This window comes from Vicia villosa, linkage group LG7 (genome assembly GCF_029867415.1).
Source record: "Vicia villosa cultivar HV-30 ecotype Madison, WI linkage group LG7, Vvil1.0, whole genome shotgun sequence".
Classification (NCBI taxonomy): Eukaryota; Viridiplantae; Streptophyta; class Magnoliopsida; order Fabales; family Fabaceae; genus Vicia; species Vicia villosa.
In genome coordinates this window covers 24,506,549-24,530,903 of record NC_081186.1, presented here as the reverse complement: position 1 = coordinate 24,530,903, position 24,355 = coordinate 24,506,549, and the positions used below count along the sequence as shown (strand labels likewise).

General features: G+C 37.3%; 1 protein-coding gene and 1 long non-coding RNA gene across 2 annotated transcripts; one reads left to right on the top strand and one right to left on the bottom strand.

The window, feature by feature from the left end:
• Nucleotides 1-13,257: 13,257 nt before the first annotated feature.
• Nucleotides 13,258-14,565, bottom strand: LOC131618774 (uncharacterized). The gene has a single exon (XM_058889935.1). It carries the CDS (start codon nucleotides 14,563-14,565, stop codon nucleotides 13,258-13,260), a length of 1,308 nt encoding a protein of 435 aa, XP_058745918.1.
• Nucleotides 14,566-16,265: 1,700 nt separating this feature from the next.
• Nucleotides 16,266-20,768, top strand: LOC131617039 (uncharacterized). The gene is made up of 7 exons (XR_009288400.1): nucleotides 16,266-16,782; nucleotides 16,916-16,995; nucleotides 17,109-17,171; nucleotides 17,310-17,478; nucleotides 17,583-17,673; nucleotides 18,169-19,236; nucleotides 19,729-20,768. It is a non-coding gene; the product is annotated as an uncharacterized LOC131617039 (long non-coding RNA).
• Nucleotides 20,769-24,355: the final 3,587 nt, after the last annotated feature.

Genomic DNA, 24,355 nt, shown 5'->3' with positions numbered 1-24,355 from the left:
GAAGAAGTTATGGGCGAAAATCCACCTCCACCTGAGAGACTTCTCGGAGACTATGGTGCAACGAACACACCGGGTGGTAGACTAACAATTGTCAACCAACCGGTAAATGCGGCAAATTTTCAATTGCATCTGAGCACAATAAATCAACTGAAAAGAAAACCTTTCAACGGAAAGGTTAATGAAGATGCAAACAAGCACCTACAGAGATTTCTGACCATGAGTACGACTCTAAAAATTGAAGGGCATACAGAAGAGGCGAAGAAGCTGAGAATGTTCCTGTTCATATTGGCCGAAGAAGCAGAAGAGTGGTTCTTGTTTTTCCTCGTTTCACTTTCCTCTTCATTCTCTCTTCAAAACCTCTCTTCACTCTCCCTCACCATGAAAAAGTTTGTTACATTGTGTAACAAACTCTAACTAACCTTCACCTTCAATCACCATAACCATTCTCCTCTCACCTTCATCTCCATCACCACCTTACAACCACCATCACTACATCCTCATCAACCTCCATCATCAAGCCACGGATTTAAACTTCCTCCATAATCATCTTCTCCAACCTTGCTCTCCATTATCAACTCTTGATTCACAGCATCATCATCATCCTTGGCTCAGGATCGAAGTTTTCATTTGGAAGCCTGAGTTTATTTCTCAGTGAAAAGGAAGATCTCCTCAGAGTTCACATCATTCAACCTCATGCGAAGCAGTAGAGTCTTCTTTCTATTTCAGATTAAGATCCATTTCAGGTACGAATTTTGATCTCCTTAAGCCTCGTAGAAATGCATGATAGGTCATGTTGATGTTGCCAATCGCGTTTGTTGCGTCACTTCGGTTTTACGCAAGTTCTTGAACTATGCTATATGAAGATCCTTAATCTCTAGTTCTTTATGTTATGGTGTCACGTTTAAGTCCTGTGCGTGCAGAGGAATGATTTGTTGTGCTTTAATGTAAGCTTAGGTGAGTTTTTGTCAGTTAGGGTTTTGCAAAATCTTTCGATTTGATGAATAGAGATAGAATCAATGGAAACTGAGGTTGGATTTGGATTCGTGGTGAAATTTCAAGCGAGAAAGTGTTGGCTTTTCTTATTTCTGGAAAAGTAGATGGAGCTCCACCGTGGGAGTGATCGGGGAAGACGACCGGAGATGGTGTCTCTGGCGTCTGCATGTCTACATATTCTCTTTCTGTTTGCGTACGTGGCAGTTCATGGTTTGTTAATGTTCTATTATCTTGGAGCCCTTTTGTCTTATCCACATGATTAGTATGCACGAAGATGGGCCCTGATTGGCTGGGAGTTGTTTTGTCCCGTAGTGATTTAATTCTCCATGCACCAATTGATACCATGTTATCCTTATGTCACGTATTCTTATCAAATAAAAACCATAGGATAAAATAAATACATGCTGAGTCATTGAAATAAAATGGAACAAAATATGGAAGTTGGATGATAATGCAACTGGGCCACGCGTGTAACACCCCTCTAATAACCCGCGGCAATTAAACAATTATTAATCAGAGTAAACATGTAGAGAGGCATCACAATTGCATAAATTAATAAATAATACACACGTTCGGCACCTGTCATGCATTTACTGAAAAACACCTGAGATCATAACTCATTAATCAATTTCATGTTTTACACAGCGGAAATACTTCATCAAGTCAAACATCCATCATCAATGTATAAGACTTCAAATAACAAAACAAATAGAGTTATAATCAAACTCCAAAACAAACGTGTTCCCAGTGTTACATCTACCAGAGCATGACACCGACACTATAACTAAAAACCGACTTATGAGCTAATCCTCACCAAGTCGCGCCGCTATCCTCAATCTGAAAATGACAACAGGTAAGGGTGAGTCTCATCACAGTTAACCAATGTTATTGCATCATAAATAATAACATTTCATAGTTATATCATTCACCCAATTGTTCTTATTCAGATAATCATCACTAAACATCCACAGATAACAGATAATCATCACATAACATATATAACCATGTTACAATCAATCATGCACATGTATGAAACTGACACTATGCATGTGGTACCAAACATCACCAGTGGAAATCATCCACCGACCGATCTATCATCATCCAGATACGGCCCTGCCAGCACAGATTCCACACAATGGGAATCTTGCCCTTCACTGAATCCTCTCATCTTTAGGATACAGCCCTCACCAATGATTATGAATGCATGCAACAATATATATATAACATACTATCATCATCATCATAATATGAGTAGCATCATCTATACTCATTCATCATCATCATTCATCATCATCATCGTTAATAAGTATGTTCAATATATATATATATATATACAATTGCATCATTCAATAAAATCATACATCAATCAATCATACGATTTATCTCATCTTAATCATCATAAATCAAACATTATTCCAAAACAGATCAGCATTTTAAAAGTTACTCATTACCGAACTCTTAAACTCACAAAACAGCAAAACTCTGCAAGTCACGCTGGCCATACGCGTACCATACGCGTACCAGCAGAGCCAGAATTTCACAAAAACACACACCATACGCGTATCATACGCGTATGGGCAGAACCACATTTCCACACAAAAAACACAAGCATACGCGTATCAGCCTGCCATACGCGTACCTGCCAGTCACCATACGCGTACCATACGCGTATGAGCAGATGGTGCAACCTGATGCACACTTGGGGAGCGTATCATACGCGTATCGTCCCCTCCATACGCGTACCGTACGCGTATCATACGCAAATGGGCAGCAGTTCACAGAAACCTGCAACTTACCCATTCTTCTTCCTCGCGAATCCACCTGCACAGTCTACGATTTGGGTCTAAAACCAGCAATTTCACATATCCAGACACACAACATTCATCCAACATCAATAGTATATGATCCTCTATTCGATTTTACTCATCACAACCTAATTCTACTCAAATATTAGGGAATTCAGATTCAATTCAATGATGAACACAACAGTAAAATCAGAATACATAACCTATTGATCTAAACAATATTCCCAATCAACATTATCATTCACAACACGATAATAGAGATTAAATGGAGAGTCTCCCCTTACCTTAGACAATTGTTCTTGATCCTTGATCTCTCCCTCTATAGTTCTCCTTCACATTCTTCGTTCCAAACCTCTGTTCTTTCACGCTCTTTCTTTCTTCCCAAATCCAATTGTTTTATGAAAAAATAATAATAATTTAGTAAAAAGGATTATAGAATCACCCTCCCTCTTTTACTATTTACTCACCTGGCCCAAATGCCATAAACCATTATTTCCATTATTTTCCACAAAATTCTTAATAATTCTAATTATTAATTCAATGTTCCAATTAAATTAATATTAAAATTATACGGGTGTTACAACTCTCCCCCACTAAAAGAGTTTTCGTCCTCGAAAACATACCTCAGGTAAAAAGTTCTGGATAAGAGTCCTTCATCTGACTCTCTAGCTCCCAGGTAACATTGCCTTCAGCTGGTCCTCCCCAAGCTACTCTGACCAAAGCTATTTCCTTGCCTCGCAATTGCTTCAGTCTTCTATCTTCAATCCTCACAGGTAAAGTCTCAACCGTCAAGTTATCTTTCACCTGTACATCATCTACTTGGATCACATGGGACGGATCCGAAATGTATTTCCTCAACTGAGACACATGAAATACATCATGTAAATTTGCAAGCATCGGCGGTAGAGCGATACGATAAGCCACTTCCCCCACTCTTTCAGAAATCTGGAATGGTCCAATAAAACGCGGAGTCAACTTCTTTGACTTCAATGCTCGACCAATCCCCGTCATAGGAGTAACTCTCATAAACACATGATCTCCCTCTTGAAACTCAAGTGTTTTCCTCCTTTTGTCGTGATAACTCTTCTGACGACTCTGAGAAGCCTTCATCTTCTCCTGAATCATTTTAATCTTCTCTGTAGTCTGTTGTACAATTTCTGGACCAATCACCGCACTCTCACCAGATTCGTACCAACACAACGGCGTCCTACACCTCCTACCATACAAAGCCTCAAACGGAGCCATACCGATACTCGAATGATAACTGTTGTTGTAGGTAAACTCAATCAAAGGCAGATAACTATCCCAAGTACCTCCTTTTTCCAACACACAAGCCCGCAACAAATCCTCTAATGACTGAATTGTCCTCTCAGTCTGTCCATCAGTCTGCGGATGATAAGCAGAACTCAATCTTAGCTTAGTACCCAAAGCTTTCTGCAAACCTTCCCAGAACTTAGACGTAAACCGCGGATCTTTGTCTGACACGATACTTGAAGGAATACCATGCAGACTCACTATCTTCTCAATATACAATTGAGCCAGCTTCTCCATCGGATAATCCATTCTCACTGGTATAAAATGTGCAGACTTCGTCAACCTGTCTACCACGACCCAGATAGCTTCACAATTTCTGACAGTTCTCGGCAAACCCGACACAAAATCCATTGAGATGCTATCCCACTTCCACTCAGGAATATACATCGGTTGCATCAACCCAGACGGTTTCTGATGCTCAATCTTTGACTTCTGGCAAGTCAAACAAGAATACACAAACTCAGCAATTTCCTTCTTCATTCCCGGCCACCAAAACAACTTCCTCAAATCATGGTACATCTTGGTAGCACCAGGATGAATGCTCAATCCACTACGGTGTCCTTCTTCCAAAATACGCTTTCGGAGTTCATCAACATCAGGAACACAAACTCGGTCACCAAACCTCAGTATACCATTCTCGTCGACTCTGAATTCACTACTCTTGCCTTGATTAACCAAAGTCAACTTATCAATCAATTCCACATCAACTTTCTGACCTTCTCTGATTTCTTCAAGAATACCACTAGTCAGCTTCAGCATACCCAATTTGACACTAACAGGAGTACCTTCACATACCAAACTCAAGTCTCTGAATTGTTCAATCAAATCCAATTCCTTCACCATTAGCATAGACATATGCAAGGTCTTCCTACTCAAAGCATCAGCAACCACGTTTGCCTTGCCCGGATGGTAATTCAAACCAAAATCATAATCCTTCAGAAATTCTAACCACCTCCTCTGCCTCATTTTCAACTCTTTATGGTCAAAGAGATACTTCAGGCTCTTATGATCACTGAACACCTCAAATCTCGAACCATACAAATAGTGTCGCCACAACTTCAACACAAAAACCACAGCTGCTAACTCCAAATCATGAGTCGGATAATTCCTTTCATGCACTTTGAGTTGTCTAGACGCATAAGCGACCACTTGTTGATTCTGCATCAATACACCACCTAAACCCATCAGTGACGCATCACAATAAACCACAAATGATTCTGTCGGATTCGGCAAAATCAAGATAGGAGCACTAGTCAACCTCCTCTTCAGCTCTTGGAATCCTTCCTCACACTTTGCATCCCAAATAAAAGCTTGTCCCTTCCTGGTTAGTTTAGTTAACGGCAATGCTAACTTTGAAAACCCTTCAATGAATTTTCTGTAGTAACCTGCGAGACCAAGAAAACTACGAATCTCTGACACTGACTTCGGAGCTTCCCACTGAGACACAGCTTCTATCTTTGTAGGATCAACAGCAATACCATTCTTAGAAATCACATGTCCAAGAAAACTGACTTCTTCCAACCAGAATTCACACTTCGACAGTTTGGCAAAAAGTTGCTTCTCTTTCAACAGCTCCAACACAATTCTGAGATGTTCCGCATGTTCTTTCTCACTTTTAGAATATATCAGGATATCATCTATAAATACCACCACAAACTTGTCGAGATACGGATGAAAAATCCTGTTCATATATTCCATAAAAACACCAGGTGCATTAGTAACTCCAAACGGCATTACAGACTACTCATAATGTCCATACCTCGTTCTAAAGGCAGTCTTCTGAATATCGTCGTCTTTCACACGAATCTGATGATACCCAGACCTCAGATCAATTTTACTAAATACACATGCCCCAACCAACTGATCCATCAAATCATCAATCCTCGGCAATGGATACCGATTCTTGATAGTAACCTTGTTCAATTGTCTGTAATCTACACACAGCCTCATCGAACCCTCTTTCTTCTTTACCAACAACACAGGCGCACCCCACGGCGAAACACTAGGACGAATAAATTTCTTCTCAAGCAATTCCTCTAACTGCTTCTTCAGTTCAGCCAATTCAGACGGCGACATACGATACGGTGCCATCGATACTGGACTAGTTCCCGGAACCAAATCAATAGAAAACTCCACTTCTCTTTCCGGTGGCAATTCATTCACATCTTCTGGAAAAACTTCTGGGAACTCACACACAACAGGCAATTCGCTACTCGCCACTTTCTCCTTCACATTCATCAATGCAAACAACATAAACACTGTTGCACCATCTCCGATAGCCTCATTCACCTGTCTAGCTGTCATTTCCAGACTATCAGAACTAACCTCTTCAGGAAAAATCACCGTCTTCGCAAAACAGTTGATATGAACACGGTTGAATTCCAACCAGTTCATTCCCAGGATTACATCGAGTTGTTTCAACGGAAGACACACTAAGTCCATCCCGAATTCTCTACCAAAAATATCAACCGGACAATTCAAGCATGCAGACGAAGTAGTTACTGAACCCGACGCAGGAGTGTCAATAACCATACTTCCATTTATGTCAGATATCTCAAGATTTAACCTCATAGCACAATCCAAAGAAATAAAAGAGTGAGTTGCTCCAGTATCAATAATTGCAACCAAAGGTGTGCCATGAATGAAACACGTACCTTTAATCAACTTGTCCTCTGGAGTAGTCTCTGACCCGGTCAAAGCAAAAACCTTTCCTCCCGATTGGTTCTTCTTTGGCTTAGGACAATTAGGACTGATGTGACCCTCTTCACCACAGTTGTAACAAGTCACAACCCTCTTCTTGCAGTCAGCAGCAATATGACCCACTTGGTCACACTTGTAACACTTCTTCTGATCAAGCTTGCACTCATTCCTACGATGTCCCATCTCACCACAATTGTAACATCTGATACGAGCACTGGAATCTCCCCCACTGGGTTTCTTCCAATCAGCAGGTTTACCTCTACCATATGGCTTACCTCTATCCATATGTTTCTTCCCTTTTCTGTCAACCAACTCGCGAGAGTGAGATGACCTCAGCTTGATGTTATCTTCCTCAAAAATCCTGCTACAATCTACCAGATCAACAAACCTCCGGATTCTCTGGTACCTGATACCCTGCTTGATCTCATCACGAAGACCATTCTCAAATTTGACACATTTTGAGAACTCACTGGCTTCATCATCATTATAGTGCACATAGTACCTTGCCAGTTCCACAAACTTGGCCGCATACTCTGGTACTGACATATTGCCTTGAACCAGTGCCAAAAATTCAACTTCCTTTCTGCCCCTGACATCTTCAGGAAAATACCTCCTCAGAAATTCCCTCCTGAATACAGTCCAGGTAATTGCTGTACCACCAGCATCCAGCTCAGTTCTGGTTGACATCCACCAGTCATCAGCCTCCTCAGATAACATATGAGTACCATACCTCACCTTGAGATCCTCAGCACAGTCAATGACTCTGAAAATCCTCTCGATCTCCTTAAGCCATTTCTGAGCACCTTCAGGATTATGCGTGCCCTTGAACAATGGAGGATTGTTCCTCTGAAAACTGTTCAGTTGTCTGTCAGCACCAATCGCAGCTCCATTGGCATTCCCTCCCAGCACACCAGCAATCATGCCCAGAGCCTCAGCGATAGCATCATCGTTTCTTCCTCCTCTTCCAGCCATTGTTTTGCTTAACACAAACAATCCAGTCAGAACAAAAGTATCGACAAATAACTCGTATTAGTCGCATACACAGAAAGACTGACACTGACACTAAGACTCTGGTCACAACGACCGACTATGCTCTGATACCACTATTGTAACACCCCTCTAATAACCCGCGGCAATTAAACAATTATTAATCAGAGTAAACATGTAGAGAGGCATCACAATTGCATAAATTAATAAATAATACACACGTTCGGCACCTGTCATGCATTTACTGAAAAACACCTAAGATCATAACTCATTAATCAATTTCATGTTTTACACAGCGGAAATACTTCATCAAGTCAAACATCCATCATCAATGTATAAGACTTCAAATAACAAAACAAATAGAGTTATAATCAAACTCCAAAACAAACGTGTTCCCAGTGTTACATCTACCAGAGCATGACACCGATACTATAACTAAAAACCGACTTATGAGCTAATCCTCACCAAGTCGCGCCGCTATCCTCAATCTGAAAATGACAACAGGTAAGGGTGAGTCTCATCACAGTTAACCAATGTTATTGCATCATAAATAATAACATTTCATAGTTATATCATTCACCCAATTGTTCTTATTCAAATAATCATCACTAAACATCCACAGATAACAGATAATCATCACATAACATATATAACCATGTTACAATCAATCATGCACATGTATGAAACTGACACTATGCATGTGGTACCAAACATCACCAGTGGAAATCATCCACCGACCGATCTATCATCATCCAGATACGGCCCTGCCAGCACAGATTCCACACAATGGGAATCTTGCCCTTCACTGAATCCTCTCATCTTTAGGATACAGCCCTCACCAATGATTATGAATGCATGCAACAATATATATATATAACATACTATCATCATCATCATAATATGAGTAGCATCATCTATACTCATTCATCATCATCATTCATCATCATCATCGTTAATAAGTATGTTCAATATATATATATATATATATACAATTGCATCATTCAATAAAATCATACATCAATCAATCATACGATTTATCTCATCTTAATCATCATAAATCAAACATTATTCCAAAACAGATCAGCATTTTAAAAGTTACTCATTACCGAACTCTTAAACTCACAAAACAGCAAAACTCTGCAAGTCACGCTGGCCATACGCGTACCATACGCGTACCAGCAGAGCCAGAATTTCACAAAAACACACACCATACGCGTATCATACGCGTATGGGCAGAACCACATTTCCACACAAAAAACACAAGCATACGCGTATCAGCCTGCCATACGCGTACCTGCCAGTCACCATACGCGTACCATACGCGTATGAGCAGATGGTGCAACCTGATGCACACTTGGGGAGCGTATCATACGCGTATCGTCCCCTCCATACGCGTACTGTACGCGTATCATACGCAAATGGGCAGCAGTTCACAGAAACCTGCAACTTACCCATTCTTCTTCCTCGCGAATCCACCTGCACAGTCTGCGATTTGGGTCTAAAACCAGCAATTTCACATATCCAGACACACAACATTCATCCAACATCAATAGTATATGATCCTCTATTCGATTTTACTCATCACAACCTAATTCTACTCAAATATTAGGGAATTCAGATTCAATTCAATGATGAACACAACAGTAAAATCAGAATACATAACCTATTGATCTAAACAATATTCCCAATCAACATTATCATTCACAACACGATAATAGAGATTAAATGGAGAGTCTCCCCTTACCTTAGACAATTGTTCTTGATCCTTGATCTCTCCCTCTACAGTTCTCCTTCACGTTTTTCGTTCCAAACCTCTGTTCTTTCACGCTCTTTCTTTCTTCCCAAATCCAATTGTTTTATGAAAAAATAATAATAATTTAGTAAAAAGGATTATAGAATCACCCTCCCTCTTTTACTATTTACTCACCTGGCCCAAATGCCATAAACCATTATTTCCATTATTTTCCACAAAATTCTTAATAATTCTAATTATTAATTCAATGTTCCAATTAAATTAATATTAAAATTATACGGGTGTTACAACGCGCGCATGGGCCTTGCCCTCTTTTCTGAAATCACACCCCTGTTTCACTAACACACCAACAGTTCATTGAACCTGGGCCTGGCGCCTTGCTGTTTCCACCCCCTATTTCTAGCCCAGTTTGCCTCATGGCATAGTTTTAGTTCATTTTAAAAATATGGTTACACCCCCTGGTAGTTTAGATTTTATTTTCATTCTAATTTTTTTCCTTTAATTTTTGCTTCACAATTCCTTTTTCTTCCAAATAAAAAATGTATAAAAAAATATTTTAGATATTATAGGATGTGTAAATAATTGCCATGATTTTTGTTAATTTTTCTAATGGTTTTGGTACTCTTAATAAATCGTTTCTTTTATAATATACTTGAATTTTCTTTGTATTGATACCTCTTTGTAAACAATTTTGTTAATAGACATAGGAATTAAATTTGGTCCCATTTTTTCACATAGATTTAGTTAGTATAAGTGTGCTTGTATATACAATTTTATTTGTTATAATTCTCAATCCTTGAATAGCCTTATATTGAATTTCTCTTACTTGTTTTACATATTACTTTGATGAATTGTATAGTTTTTTTTGTTTAATATTTTGATGCATTTATGCAATGTATATAAATCCTATTAGATTAGAACTTCCCTTACACAACTTAGATTAGGATATTAGATTTAGTTCCCCTTTTCATTTTCTTTTTCTTTTTCAACATTAAAACACCTAATGAATACTCAAAACTAATTCCTTTTAAAAGATACCAAGAAAACACTTAAAAACATTAATAAAGGATAAAAATAATAAATAGGAAACAAAAGTTCGAGTCTCCCTTGCTTAAGGGTCCCACTTGAGCAGAAGTTCCCAATTCTAAAAAACACCAACCAAAGAGTAACTCGAGTCTCCATTGCTTAAGGGTCTCACTCGAAACACTCAAACTCTCTCTCTCTCTCTTCTCTCTTTCTTAAGGGCAATGTTATTTCCGCTCGAACGCATCGTAGGTTGTCCCCTTATGCAAGAGTGCAAACGTTAACTCCGCCCAACTAAAAAACACAAAAACAAATAAAAACTATTGAGCCGAACTACAACACTCTGATTCCTGAAAAGGATACGTAGGCATTGGGTCGTGGGGCCTAAGCGAGCACAATTGTAAATAATTCCTTCTTTTCCCCGTATTTCTTTTGCATTCATTCGCATGTAGGCATAGACTTTAGACACACCCTGTAAATAGAAACAAACATAGGTGGATACCATCGAGTACGATGGACGTGAGGGGTGCTAGTACCTTCCCCTTGCGTAACCGACTCCCGTATCTCTGGTCGAAAGACCTTGTTCTTATTATTTATTAGGTTTGCTAACGTTCCTTTCCTTTTAGGATAGATATGTTAGTGGCGACTCTGGTCATTTTTCGCGAGCGTGCGACAGCGCTGATGAATGTGGGTTATTTATCTCCCTCTTCGCCAAGATCGATTTCTTCTATAGGATCTTGTGGTTGAATTTTCTCTGACACCATAGGGTCTTTTTCGAACCCCAAAGGTTCGTCGTCATATATGCAGTTGAAATGCTGATTATCGATGTCTTCTAATGTGTCTCCTCTCGACATTGTCGCTTTTATGGTTGAACTACCTTCTGTGGTTTGAATTTTACTTGCTTCGTCGGCCATGTTGGTTTCAGCTTCTAAAGCCGAATTGATTTTGTTTTCAGCAATGTATTCCGAAATCCTTTTTAGAGCTTCTAGCTCAGACATCATTATCTGAGTTACCCTAACCTGATGGCGCGAGGTCTGACACATATGGATCCTCTAAAGGCTCCACGTCCCAAATAAAGCAATGGGTCTCATGCAACTTCAAGAAGACAAATCCTTCAATCAGATTTGGATATACATCCTTAGCTGGCTGACAAGGGGCTATATTAGCCAGCTTCATGTCGAATTGCTTTTGACGAATATTGTTAACATTAGCCATGAAATATCTCTGGTCGGCCTCAATATTTTCGACAATACCATCTTCTCTCCAGATGATTAACCGTTGGTGCATGGAGGAAGGTACAGCCCCTACACCGTGTAACCACTCTCTCCCAACCAGCAGGTTGTAACTGGGTTTTCCTTTGATGATCATGAAGATGGTCGGTCGAGTTACTGAACCAACAGTGATGTTAAGTTAGATAACACCCATTGTATTTTTGGTGTTTCCTTCATAGTCCGAAAGGACCACGTTATGGGATCTGATGTCAGTATCGAACATCCCAATTTTCCTCAGAGTATGATGTGGTATAATGTTTATTGTCGCACCACAATCGACTAGCACTCTGTTCACAGCCACTTCCTCTAATTTAGCTCTTATCAGTAAGGGCTTCAAATGGCCTCTCATTGCCATGTCCGGGCGCTCGAAAAATGCATCTTGGTTCTCTATGGAGCCATTGTTCAACACAAAATAACACGTTGGCCTATGTAAGGCCATTTCTGCAACAGTAGTTTCATCAACATCTTTAGCTTCAGTCGGGACGTTGAATTCTTGAGGAAGAATTGACACTACGTTGACCAAGATGTCGAGACTGTCTCCTGAGTCAGAAGCAAAGTCATATGTCGCTTCCTCTGGATCTTTGGCCACAGGCTTACCAACAAACTCCTTGATTTGTTGCTTAACAGATGAATCGAGCTTCACCTTATACTGCTTCCTTTTGTAAATATGGTCATTTACAGCCTGTCTGGCAGCAGCAGCAGCAGCTTGCCTCTCAGCCTGTTTTCGCCTTTGGAAACGCCTCCGTTGAGTTCGACTCATGGGATTTTTACCCATGTAATTCACAAATATGTGGCTTTTCCTCTCATAACGAATTTCCAGGTGGTAGTTCATTGGAGCTTTTCCCTTCCTATCCTTTTCAGCTTCGACAGCTTCAGGCCTCTCTGTTGACATCTGAGGCTTAATCCAGGTGCCTTTTGGCGCAGCAGCTGAAGGCACATAGCTCCTTGGCCTGTCTTGAGACGTTTTCCTAGGGTCTCTCCTATTCCATTGGGCTCTGCCTCGCTCCAGTTGTAGCTTTTGGAAATTTTCTACAGCAATTCTGTCAATTAAAGCACTGCACCTAGGACATAATCCTACTTGGGAATCTTTGTTTTTTCATCGAAACAAGAATTCTAACAGATCTTCGTCCATCCTAGGATACACATCAGCAAGTCGAACTTGGGGACTTTCCCCAGTGCTTTCTTCCAGCATATCATCAGGTAGCTCAGACAGCTCCACCATATTAATGTCGACAGGTTCAGCAAACAGAGTGTCCTCTTGCTTGAGTGGGTCAGTGTCGATTTTCATCCTTCTGGCAGCAAACTTCAGTCGACCTTCCTGCAGCGATTTCTGGACCAGATCCCTGAAAAGAAAACATTGAGAGGTTGAATGCCCAAGATAATTGTGATACTTGCAAAAACCTCTCTTTTGTCATTGTTCTAATGGTGGAAATTTAGCATTTGGGGGTACTAAAATTTGACCATCTTTAACTAAGACATCGAAAATTTCCTCGCATTTACTAATATCAAAAGTATAAGTTTTCACAGGAAATTTCGAATTGTTATCAAAAGAGACATTCTTTCCTTTCGACGGAAACAGCGATTTACATTCGTACGCTGGCCCTAGTTTCATTTCGGCTAGATCAATCTCTGCCTCTGTTGGTGAGATGTAATCAGCTTCATATATAGGGTCTGTGTCATCGTAATCGACATATGCTACTTTCTCTTTCTTAGCCTTGGCCTTAGTATGTCTGACTTTTTCTAATCGCCGGCGTTCGAGGTGTCGAACCCTATCAGCTAACTGCGACATACTTTTGACAAAAGTTGGGTCTATTTTCTTCCTAATGGAATAGTCTAAACCTCCTGCAGCCGTCTGAACTAGTTCATGTTCAAGTACCTGCGTGAGACATTTTGCCTTAAGTGAACGAAACCTATTTAGGTAGTCGTCAATGGTCTCGGCAACCCTCCTTTTGATGTTCGAAAATTCGACCAGACTAATTTTTGAATGTCCCTCATAAAATTGCTCGTGGAAGAGTTTTTCTAATTTTGGCCATGAGTCGACAGAATTTGGAGGTAACGTAGTGAACCATGTAAACGCCGCCTTAGTGAGAGATGATGGAAAATGTTTCACTCTGAGACTTTTGTTGTTCGCCATGTCTCCTGATTCAGTCAGATATCTGGCGATGTGCTCGACTGTCGATTCTCCTGTTTCTCCTCCGAACTTGGTATACTTGGGTATTTTCCAACCTCTAGGGTTTTCTGTCTGCACGATGTATTCAGCCATCGGGGAATAGTATGTTGGCCTTTGTAGTGGGGTATTCAGTTCATTTCTGGCCATAATCCTTTCGATAATCGTAGTTAGATTATTTTCTATGGCCGCTTCTTCATGCTGATATTGTTCGACAAACTGATCAGCGTCTTGTTGTCGACCCACCATCAAGACTTGCTGGTGTCTCCCTCGTATCCCACCTTGATTTGGTCGTAGTCTGGGAATTTGATTTTGTTGTGCTATTTCATCATCTATTTGATCTTCTCCTGCAGGTGTATGCACAACAACCTGCCTATGGGCTTGAGGGGGTTGTCGACCAGGCGTCTGAGGTGCCCCTAGGAAGTTGCACAGTCGAGTGAGTTGATCGACTACCTGTCTGTTCGACTCCGCTGATTCCTGCACTATAGGATTAAAAACAGTTCCCATTTGGTTAGTTAACATGTTCACCAACTCGTGATTGCTATCATCCATCTATTGCCTAAGCACAGCCACGGACGTATTCGACAAAGGCACAGCTTTGTTCTGGTTTGCCCTGTTCTGGGTGCCTGGCGTAGATCCTTGTGTGTCCGATACTAACGCAGGACTCGATGTCGACCGACTTCCAACCATTAAGGAATACGGCATTCCATACAAGGGGTCAGTTGTCCCAAAACGGGGCAAGTTAGGTCGAAATGGTGAGAAAGCAGTTCCCTTTGCTCTAGTGCCTCCCTGTTCTTGTAACCGGTGCCTCCGTCCCTGCACCAGTCACTTGCTCAACTGGGCTGATCACCGTATTTGAAGACTCCAGAGAATGAGGGGGTACTTCATCTACGTTATTTGGGTTAGGAGGGTTTGTCATCCTAGCCCTAACCATTTTGGGTGGGTTTTGATATTGTTTGGTGTATTTCCCACTTCTAAGTTTCATACATATATAAATCGAAAAAGTTTAGCACGATGGTCCCACTGGGCGTGCCATTTTGTTTACTGTGGAAATTGGTAAACAACCGTTGGTCCTTCCAAAGCCTTAAACTAAGGGTTACTTGCAAGATCGACCAGTTGATCTTAAGACCACGTGCTAAAGTTTTGAATTGTATCTGTTTTGTCGAAGTGTCTGCCTAAGAAATGGTTTTCTAAGACTGATAACAAACACAATGTTTTTCCACACAGAATGCTAGATCTGACCGACAGGTGACTCGTGACCAACGGGACGAACCTAGACCTAAGGTTTTTTGGTAAAAGTATGAACGTTATGGCCTTGACCTTCTGAGGTGACTCGTGACCACCAGACAGCGTCGGCTCAGAGGTTGTTTTTTATCGCAACAATCGGTCTCAGCCTATTTGGTTAAAGTAAAAACAAGAAGACAAAGCAAATGCTGGTTAAAGAACACAACATAAGTAAAAGCTTCGAAACATACAATTAAAGCATAAAGGGTTTGCATTGAAAATAAAGATGGTGATTCACATACATCAAGACTTTCAGCAACTCTTTTTTCCTTAAGGGCGGAAATTGGGCAGAGTGTAAGCAAGCAGTTTGATTGTAATAGTGAACACACTTTTTCTACATTATTCTGATCTATTTATAGGATTTACATGAAATAACTACCTAACATAATCTACGGCTAAGATTTGAGTTGGCACCAACTGCTTCGTAAGATCCTTTTTCTGTGTTTGGCGCTCTTGACACACGACCTTAGCCTGATAACCATCCCTTAATCATTTCAAACTTTGAAATTTGAATTCTCACGCTTCAGCAACTTCTGGTAACCGTCTCCAGTTTCGACGTCTCTTTTACAATCGAAGGCTCGGTCTGAAAATCTTCTAAGTATGGAATCTTTACATTCGACTTTCGTTTTATGCTTCGAATGGGTTAGTGTTATGGACCATCCTCAACGCGGATGTATTAAATTATCGGGGTGTTACATAAGACGTGGGAGACAGTTGATAACGTGTCTTCAGGAGAGAAACACATGTGAAACGTTCTCTTTACTTTACTGACTCTAGCGGATTGGGTTAGTGTTATGGACCATCCTCAACGCGGATGTAGATTGGTCCCTGCCCGACGATAGGCTAACTCAAGACCCAATCCAGAACAAAATGTGTTAAGCATGTTAACATTATCTTTATTTAACGACAATTATGACATCGAAATACAATTTAATTGTGTTAATAAACACAATCTAGAATATAAGAAAGTTAGATGTTCTGGAAAGGACCAGAATGCCCCTTTGGTTATATGGCTTGCCACGTGGATGTGTTCTTTGCAATTCTTTGAATACCTACTCTTTCTATTCTATGCTACAGCAAACGACTTCCACCATCTCATTTCTCTTTTCTATCTCTCTCTACATCTTTCTTATCTCTCTCTTCTCTTTCTTCATCTCTCTTTCTACAACAAACCCTAATTCCCTTAATCACAAAATTTGCCTCATTTTTCTCTCCTCATCCATCCTATCGTTCTGCTTCTTCTTCAAACTGTTTTCGACAATTTTGATGCGATGGTTTCTACTTTCGGACAAAGCGGACTTCGACGGTATTTGTTCTTCGTCGTCGACCTTTGTTATTACTCACAAATATTTGATTTTACATAACAGATCTTCTTCTTAGATTTGGTGATTTAGTGATTTAGATTTAGATTTAGTTTTTTTTTTGTTATTTCAGGTTTAATGGTGTTGGCTCAAGCAAAAAAAGGGGGAGATTTGCGGCAGTTTGGTAAGAAAAGCTTCACTTTTTTATATTTTAGATCTGGGTCTAATTGTTTTAAACTGTTTGGAGATTTTATCTCAAGGACGGTTAAGCATCTGGAAGAGTTTTCGTTAAAAATTAATTTTGTTGTTTATGAAAGTGGTTTTACATCGACGTGCGGTTTTGCGGTGGTAGATCTGTCGTGGCGGCAACGCATTTCCGGTGGAGATTTTGATATTTGTAAGCGATGATTTGCTATCAACAATAACCGGATTTGATTTTTTTGAAATATTTTGTGCAACAGTAGAATCTGGAAGAGGACTCTGAGATACGGAAGCTGGCTTTTTTTCCAGATCTGACCCTTCCATGGGCTTAAGGTTTCAGGAGATCTCAGTTGCAAGGTCTTTTCCAATATGGTATGTTTCAAGTTCCAACCAATGTTTTGTTGTTCTATAATATTCATTGTTAGATTGTTGTATTATGAATCTTGGTACAAAGACTCTTTAGTTTGGCTGAACCGGCTTTTGGTTTCTGTTTGGTTTTGTTTTTTGCAGGAATTTTTTGTGGTGATTATGCGGATTGGTTAGCAGAATTTTGTGGGAAGTTGATGGCAATTTGGTTTCACTCATGCAGGTTTGATTAATGATTTGAAGAAAAACGGAGTGTTCGAAATTGAAGGAAACAAAGGGAGAGGGAGGTAAAAGGGAGCTGAGTCTGAACAGTGTATGTAATTCTAATTAACATATTGGTTTATTCTGCATGATTCGTCCGTCCTTCCTTTTCTGCATATTTGATATCAATGATAAACCTTCATGGCATTTTTGCAGGTCTGAACTGGCTCGATTTCTACGGGAACCAGTTTGTTATTCGTTTCAGTTGAGCTTTATGCAGGGCTGCAAACGAGTTGCAACACCAGCTGTGAGTACACAAACCATTCTCTTTGTTGATTCAAAATTCGGAAATGATTTCATTCTGTAATGATATACATAGTACTCAAACACTTCATATTCATTTGTCCGATTTTTAGCCGCACATCAGACTTTGGATTAGTCAAAGTAGATAGCAGAGGACACACGGGTTTAGGTATTTGCCGTGTTGGTTTAGAAAAAAGACTGTTATAGTTAATTTGAATATGTTTTTGAAAGGTTGATATGATTTCTCATTGGGAATTCAGAATGTAATTCAATTAGATTGAATATGTGCAAGCTTTTTTTCTGTTGGATTTCCTTCCATTTCTTGACTCAACTTCTGCTTCTCCATGTTACTCATAATTCTTTTGACAGGTTACACGGCTTTGCTATTCCAATATTTGACTCGCTTCCATTATACATATGAGCTTCGGTTTATGCTGCAGGTTATTGGTTTAGAATTGTTGTTTGTTCTAATTTTCTGGTTTGATTTCCTATGGTGCAGTTATGGTGGGTACGGAGCAGAGACTTCGTCATGAGAACGGTCGATGATATGGTGAACTTATCACCGTTAGTTTGGAGCTGGTAAGTATGTCGGGTACATTATGTGTGTTGATATGTATGTACGAATGGTTGAAAACATACAGCACAACAAGCCTCTCGGATTAAGTTTCTTAGATACATCATATTGCTGTTGTTAATTGTTATTGCTACTATCTAGGACACAAAATCATGCGCTTATGCCAATGTTTAATATGCTTCACTTCAGTTACTAAATTCATGTGTTTGAGTTTCATATTTGAAAGGGCAGAGTTTCCCCTTTTCTTCTCTGGTGCATCACCTTTGGCTGGTACTAGATAGGTGTATGAGCTTTTATTGGTTTCACTGTTTTATACAATGTTCTATTCACTCTTGCACTTATGTACCATAATGATAGTTTGCTTAGTATTATACACATTGAACTAAAGATGTGAGTTTTAGCTGTGAGGCAAAGATGAGTGCAACGATGATGGCATTGGATAAGGCAAAGATGAAGAGAGGACTCTAGAGGAAGTCTGCCGAGATACTGAGAGCGAAAAGGAATGTTCTTTATCGTATTGTCTTTTATGTCATGTCAAACTAAGTTGAAAGCATTCTACAATTTATGTCTTTGTATTTCCCTAACACATTTTATTTTGTATAGATGTTATCGGTATCGTTGACACCGTGCTTTACACTCAGCAAAAGCTCAACAGGGAAGAAGCCACAGGTTAACTTGCTTTTGAGAGATTATGATTTAAAAAAGCAACAGCGAAAAAGGCGTGTCGTTATCAAATATTTCCTGTAAAATGTTGTTGTTGAGCCTGTTTTTGTATGCTGATGTGAAATTTTGGACACATGCAGTGTCTAAATATTCCTTAATTGATGTGCTTAAACTGTTTCAATTCTTTTTACAGTGGATGCCCCGAGGAATGCAGGGAAGCTATAGCGTCTCTGATTGTTGCTGCTGCTAGATTTTCCAATCTACCAGAGTTACGCGACCTTCAACAAATATTTCAAAAGAGATATGGAGTATGTGAATCAGGAGGTCACTGTGAGTTTTTTATATCATTACAATTATACACATTTATGACTTATTGAACTGACTATTAAATGGCTAATTGTCAGTTTGCTGCAAGTTTGAATCCAAAGTCTTTTACCTTGGAGCATAAGGTTTGCTTGATGCAAGAGATTGCTTCATGACAATTGAACTGACTATCATACTGCTTTATTCAATTCAAAATGCTTAAATGCCATATAATTTATCATTTCTGTGTTAAAAGAAAAAAATAAGATATTTGTGCTCAGTAAAGCTTGATTTGACATAAGAAAGCACTTCAATCTCAACTAACCTTTTTCTATGCTTGAGTGTGAACACATTATTATTAAAATTCAAAACAAATTATATGATTAAGTCTCTTGCGGGTTATGCATGAAAGAGTGTACAGATGGATAAAATGAATAGAAGTTTAGATTGGGATTACTGGTGCTTTTGTTCACATTTAATTACAAAACTAAAAGAATTATGATTGTTTTTGTATAACAGATTTGGATATTGAAGCATGTTGGTGATTTGAATGTCGCTGCTGGATTTGCAGATGAAGCAAGACGTATGGATCTTGCTGATTGTTATGTTAATAGTGAATGTGTTAAGCGGATGCTGCAGGCCAATCGGGTTTTTGTTTTTACTTGCACTATATTTATATATCAGATAATAGGCATAGTGATTTAAGAGTTTTTTCCCGCTTCTCTGACTGTTGTATTTATATATTCCCTTGCTGTTAAGGTGGTGTTGGCAAAAAAAGTTGTTGTGTTGTTCTCAACTTCCTCACCTCACCTGATTACTGGACGCAGAAAATGTAGAAATACCAACAGGACCCACAGGAGTAACACTGGAAGGTTGAGAATCAGGTACTAGAACAGTAGGAAGAGTTTTTTTTTCTTCATAAATAACTCTTGGATTAAAAGAGAGTACTAGGGGTACTCATCCCTTACAAGAGAAACAGGTAAAACCTGAACTGCAATAACAGAAAATCATCTACATAAAAGAGGGTTTTTAAACCACTCATAGAAATTACAATTAATTCTATCCTTTGCTACAATTGCAAGCCACCACCACGTATACCAAAGAATCGAGTAGAAAACTTCGTCACCGTCAAATACCGCATTATTGAAAATCATGTCGTTCCTCGACTTCCAAATACACCACCAAATAGTCAACCAAATTGCCGACGCCGTTTTAGTTGGAAGTCTGGCCGACAGCAAGTTCACATTCGACAGCAATTGAGAGCAACAATCAGCAGCAGATATGTTATCTAGATCCAGCCAAAGAGATATGTTTCGCCACAGACTATATTGATGAAATGGAAATTGGCCGGAAAAGCAGCACAATATTGATGAAATGGTGGCCTAGGTATACCACTCATCTGTGAAGGAAAACTCTGTGCTTGGAAATGGAATAGCTGGATTGGAGGGTATTCTTACATGTTTTACTTTAGTATGCTTTACTTTTCAAAGAGAAATCAATCATTCGTTTTAGTTTTTGCTTACCACTTCATGTTGATGAATGATGTCTTATGTATTGAGAGAATGGATTGTAGTTTACTAATATTTTATGCATTTCTCTATAAAAGTAGATTTATAATTTCGTTACTGCTTGAGCATTGTTTTAGATGTGCAATATTCTCCTCATGCACTTCACTCGGATGGGTATACTTTTGCATATGTGCATGTGTTATGTCTAAGAATCTCATGTTCTAGACGTGTGTGCATTGCATCTATACGCTAAAAAATTAATTTACGAAGGTTTATATTATCTTTAACATTATTAAATCCCACTTTAAATATTACTAACATGGAAAATACTTAGCATAAGCTTCCCTGCTCTTCTCTCCCAAATAAATCATTAACAGGTTGGGTGGTAGTTAGCACAAAAGCATCGTTGAGATTTACATAGCAAGACGCTTATAATCACCTCCCTGATATACTAAGATTTTACACTCTATGGCGGCACAGTCTCTCCTATGGCCATTAAATATTTTTCCAGCTTGAGATTGTATTTTAATAGTTTCATTCAATAAAATTTAGGTAGTTAAACACTTGAATACTTTATGTTGCAAATAGTCAAACTAATATATATAACGCAGAAGGGTATATTTATCAGTTTCACTTAAGTTATTAAACTTACTTATGCACCGATAGCATCCATGATCTAACGCAGAAGGGTATATGTATCAGTTAAACTTATTTGAAATAAACATAAATCCTTTTCACTATAGAAGAATAACTATAGCAGTATTTTTGGTATAATTTTCGGTGACTTTTAGAAATGTGGGTTTAATTATGTATGTTATTTATATACCAAAAAATAAAGTATTGGTAATTTAAATATTTTAATGATTTAATGTTTTTTTGTCAATTTTAAATTTTTATATTTATTAATAATTTTGATGTTGATCAATAATAAAAGATTTTTTCTTTACCCACCTCCCTATGAGGGTCACCCCCAGCGAAAAACCCATTTTACCCCGCTTCGGAAATGCATTTCCGAAATTTTTTTTTTTCAAAATTTTTTCAGACTTCGGAAGTTCATTTCTGAAAAAATCCCAAAAATTGGGATTTTGACTAATTCGGAGATGCATCTCCGAAACAACAAAAAAAAATCTAAAAAAATCCCAAAAATTAATTTTAGGATATTAATTAATTCACATATCATAAATTTGATATAATTTATGATTAATGAATAATAATAATTATATATTTTGATATAATTTATGAGTTATGAATAATAGTTATTATATATTTCTATCTTGATTCATATTTTAAAATTTAAAATAATTTTAATTAAAAAATTAAAATAATTTCACTTACAAAATAAGTTATAATTTTTTATTTATATATTTATAATAATTGTTATATATTTATAAAAAAAATTAAAAAATAGTGTTTTAATTTATATATTTATATAATAATTATAGTAATTATTCTATATTTATAAAATTTATTATATATTATATATTTATATACTAATTATAAAAATTAAAAAAATGAGTGTTTTAATTTATAATAATTATTATATATTTATATATTTATATATTTATATATTTATATATTTATATATTTATATAATAATTATTATATATTTATATATTATATATTTATATATTTCACTTACAAAATTAATAATTATGATTATATATTTATATATTTCTATTCTGATTCATAATTAAAAATGAGTTATAATTTTTTATTTAGTTTAAAAAATTTAAAAAAAGATTTTGTCTTAATTTTATTTAATGAATAAATTTTATACTTAATTTTATATAATTCAAAATTTACTTATGAAATTAAGATGTTTTTTATTTATATAAGTTAGTAAAATAATTTTTAACTTTAAAATTATTTAGGAAATTTTGATTCAACTTAATTTTATTGATTTACCTTCATTTTATTGATTCACTTTCATTTTATACCTATTAATTGTATTGATTCACCTTGATTTTATTTTTTTTAATAATTATTGAATTATTTCGGAAGTGTATATCCGAAACATTCCAAGACCAATTTGTTCTTGGAATATTTCGGATATGCATCTCCGAAAACACCTCCCTCTCCCAAAAAAGGGGTGTTTTCGGAAATGCATCTCCGAAAACTCAAAAAGGGGGTGTTTTCGGAAATGCATCTCCGAAAACACCTTTTTTTTGTGTTTTCGGAAGTGCATTTCCGAAAACACCTTTTTTTTTTTAATAAAAGTACGTTTTCGGAAATGAATTTCCGAAATAAGGGGTATTTTGGGAAATTCGCCAGAGGTGGGTAAGAAGGTTAGGAGGTGGGTAAAGAAATTTTCTAATAAAAAACAAATTTCCATCGTATCACAACTTAAATTTTTTTTATAAGTACTCATTTATTATTTTTTTGATAATAATAAACTATTTTGCTTATATAATTTTGTCTTTCTTCTTTTCATTTTATTTTTATTATATTTTTGAAGATAAATGCGCGTAACACACCAGTACCCGTGCGAACGCACAGGTAACACACCATTATCATGTAGGCGCACAGATAACTAGGTCAAAGTCTGTGTGAATACACATGTAACACACCAGTACCGTGTGAATGCACATATTTATTTGAATATTTATTTGTCTCATTTTTTCTTTTTTTCCAATAATATTTTGATTTTTTTAATTTGTTTGAATTTTCATGACAAACTGGTGACGTATCTCCGGTCCACACCAGTACCCGTGGGTCGCGAACACACGAGTCACACATCATACCGTATAAACGCACGGGTAATCAGGTCAAAATCTGTGTGAACTCACAGGTAACACACTAGTACCGTATGAACGTACGGGTAACCAGATAAAATTATGTGTGAACAATATAACTTTTGATCTATAAATAAACCATTTTCTATAAATAAATACTACTTTTGAACTTTTTTTATCAATTTAATAGTTTTATTTAAACAATATAATTTTTATATTTCAATTTCATATAAAAACAATTTTTTATTTAAGATTATATGTATCTGATAAACCCGGTCCAGCCTGATACTGAGATGGATACATAGCAGATCTCATGAATTTTTAGTTTCTTTGAATTTTGGTGCACAATTGAGCTATAGACACCATTTCACAATATTCCAGATTTGGATGGAAATATTCCTCTATGCAAAAAATTTGAAATTTATTGACCATTTTTAAAGTATTTGAAAATATAAAAGTCATGATAGGAACAAAAATATAATGTTTAATTAAAATTTATGATTTTATTAATAGTGAATCTCAGTATTTAGGATTTCTTTTTTTAGTTATTTTTTATATCACTAATACTAAAAAAAATCTAAAAATAATTTTTTAATGTATTAAAAAATAAAATAAATGATTTTAACAGGAGAACATTCATATCTTATTCATGTTGAACTATATATTATTCATATAAAACCATTTTGATAATAAATAGAAAATATCTTGATTTTAGTTTATAAATTCTAAGGCAGGACATTATGGGCCTGTTTGTTTCAGCTTTAAAAAAATGGATTTTTTCTTTGTATTTTTGAAAATAGATTTTCTAAAACCGTTTTTTAAAATATTATAAATTTTTTATATTCGTTTTTTCTAAAATGAAACACTAATTTTGACATCTTAGAACATAAACATAGATTATTGAAC

Coding starts and splice junctions, on each gene's coding strand:
- LOC131618774 (XM_058889935.1), bottom strand. CDS start 14,565: ATGGATGATAGCAATCACGAGTTGGTGAACATGTTAACTAACCAAATG.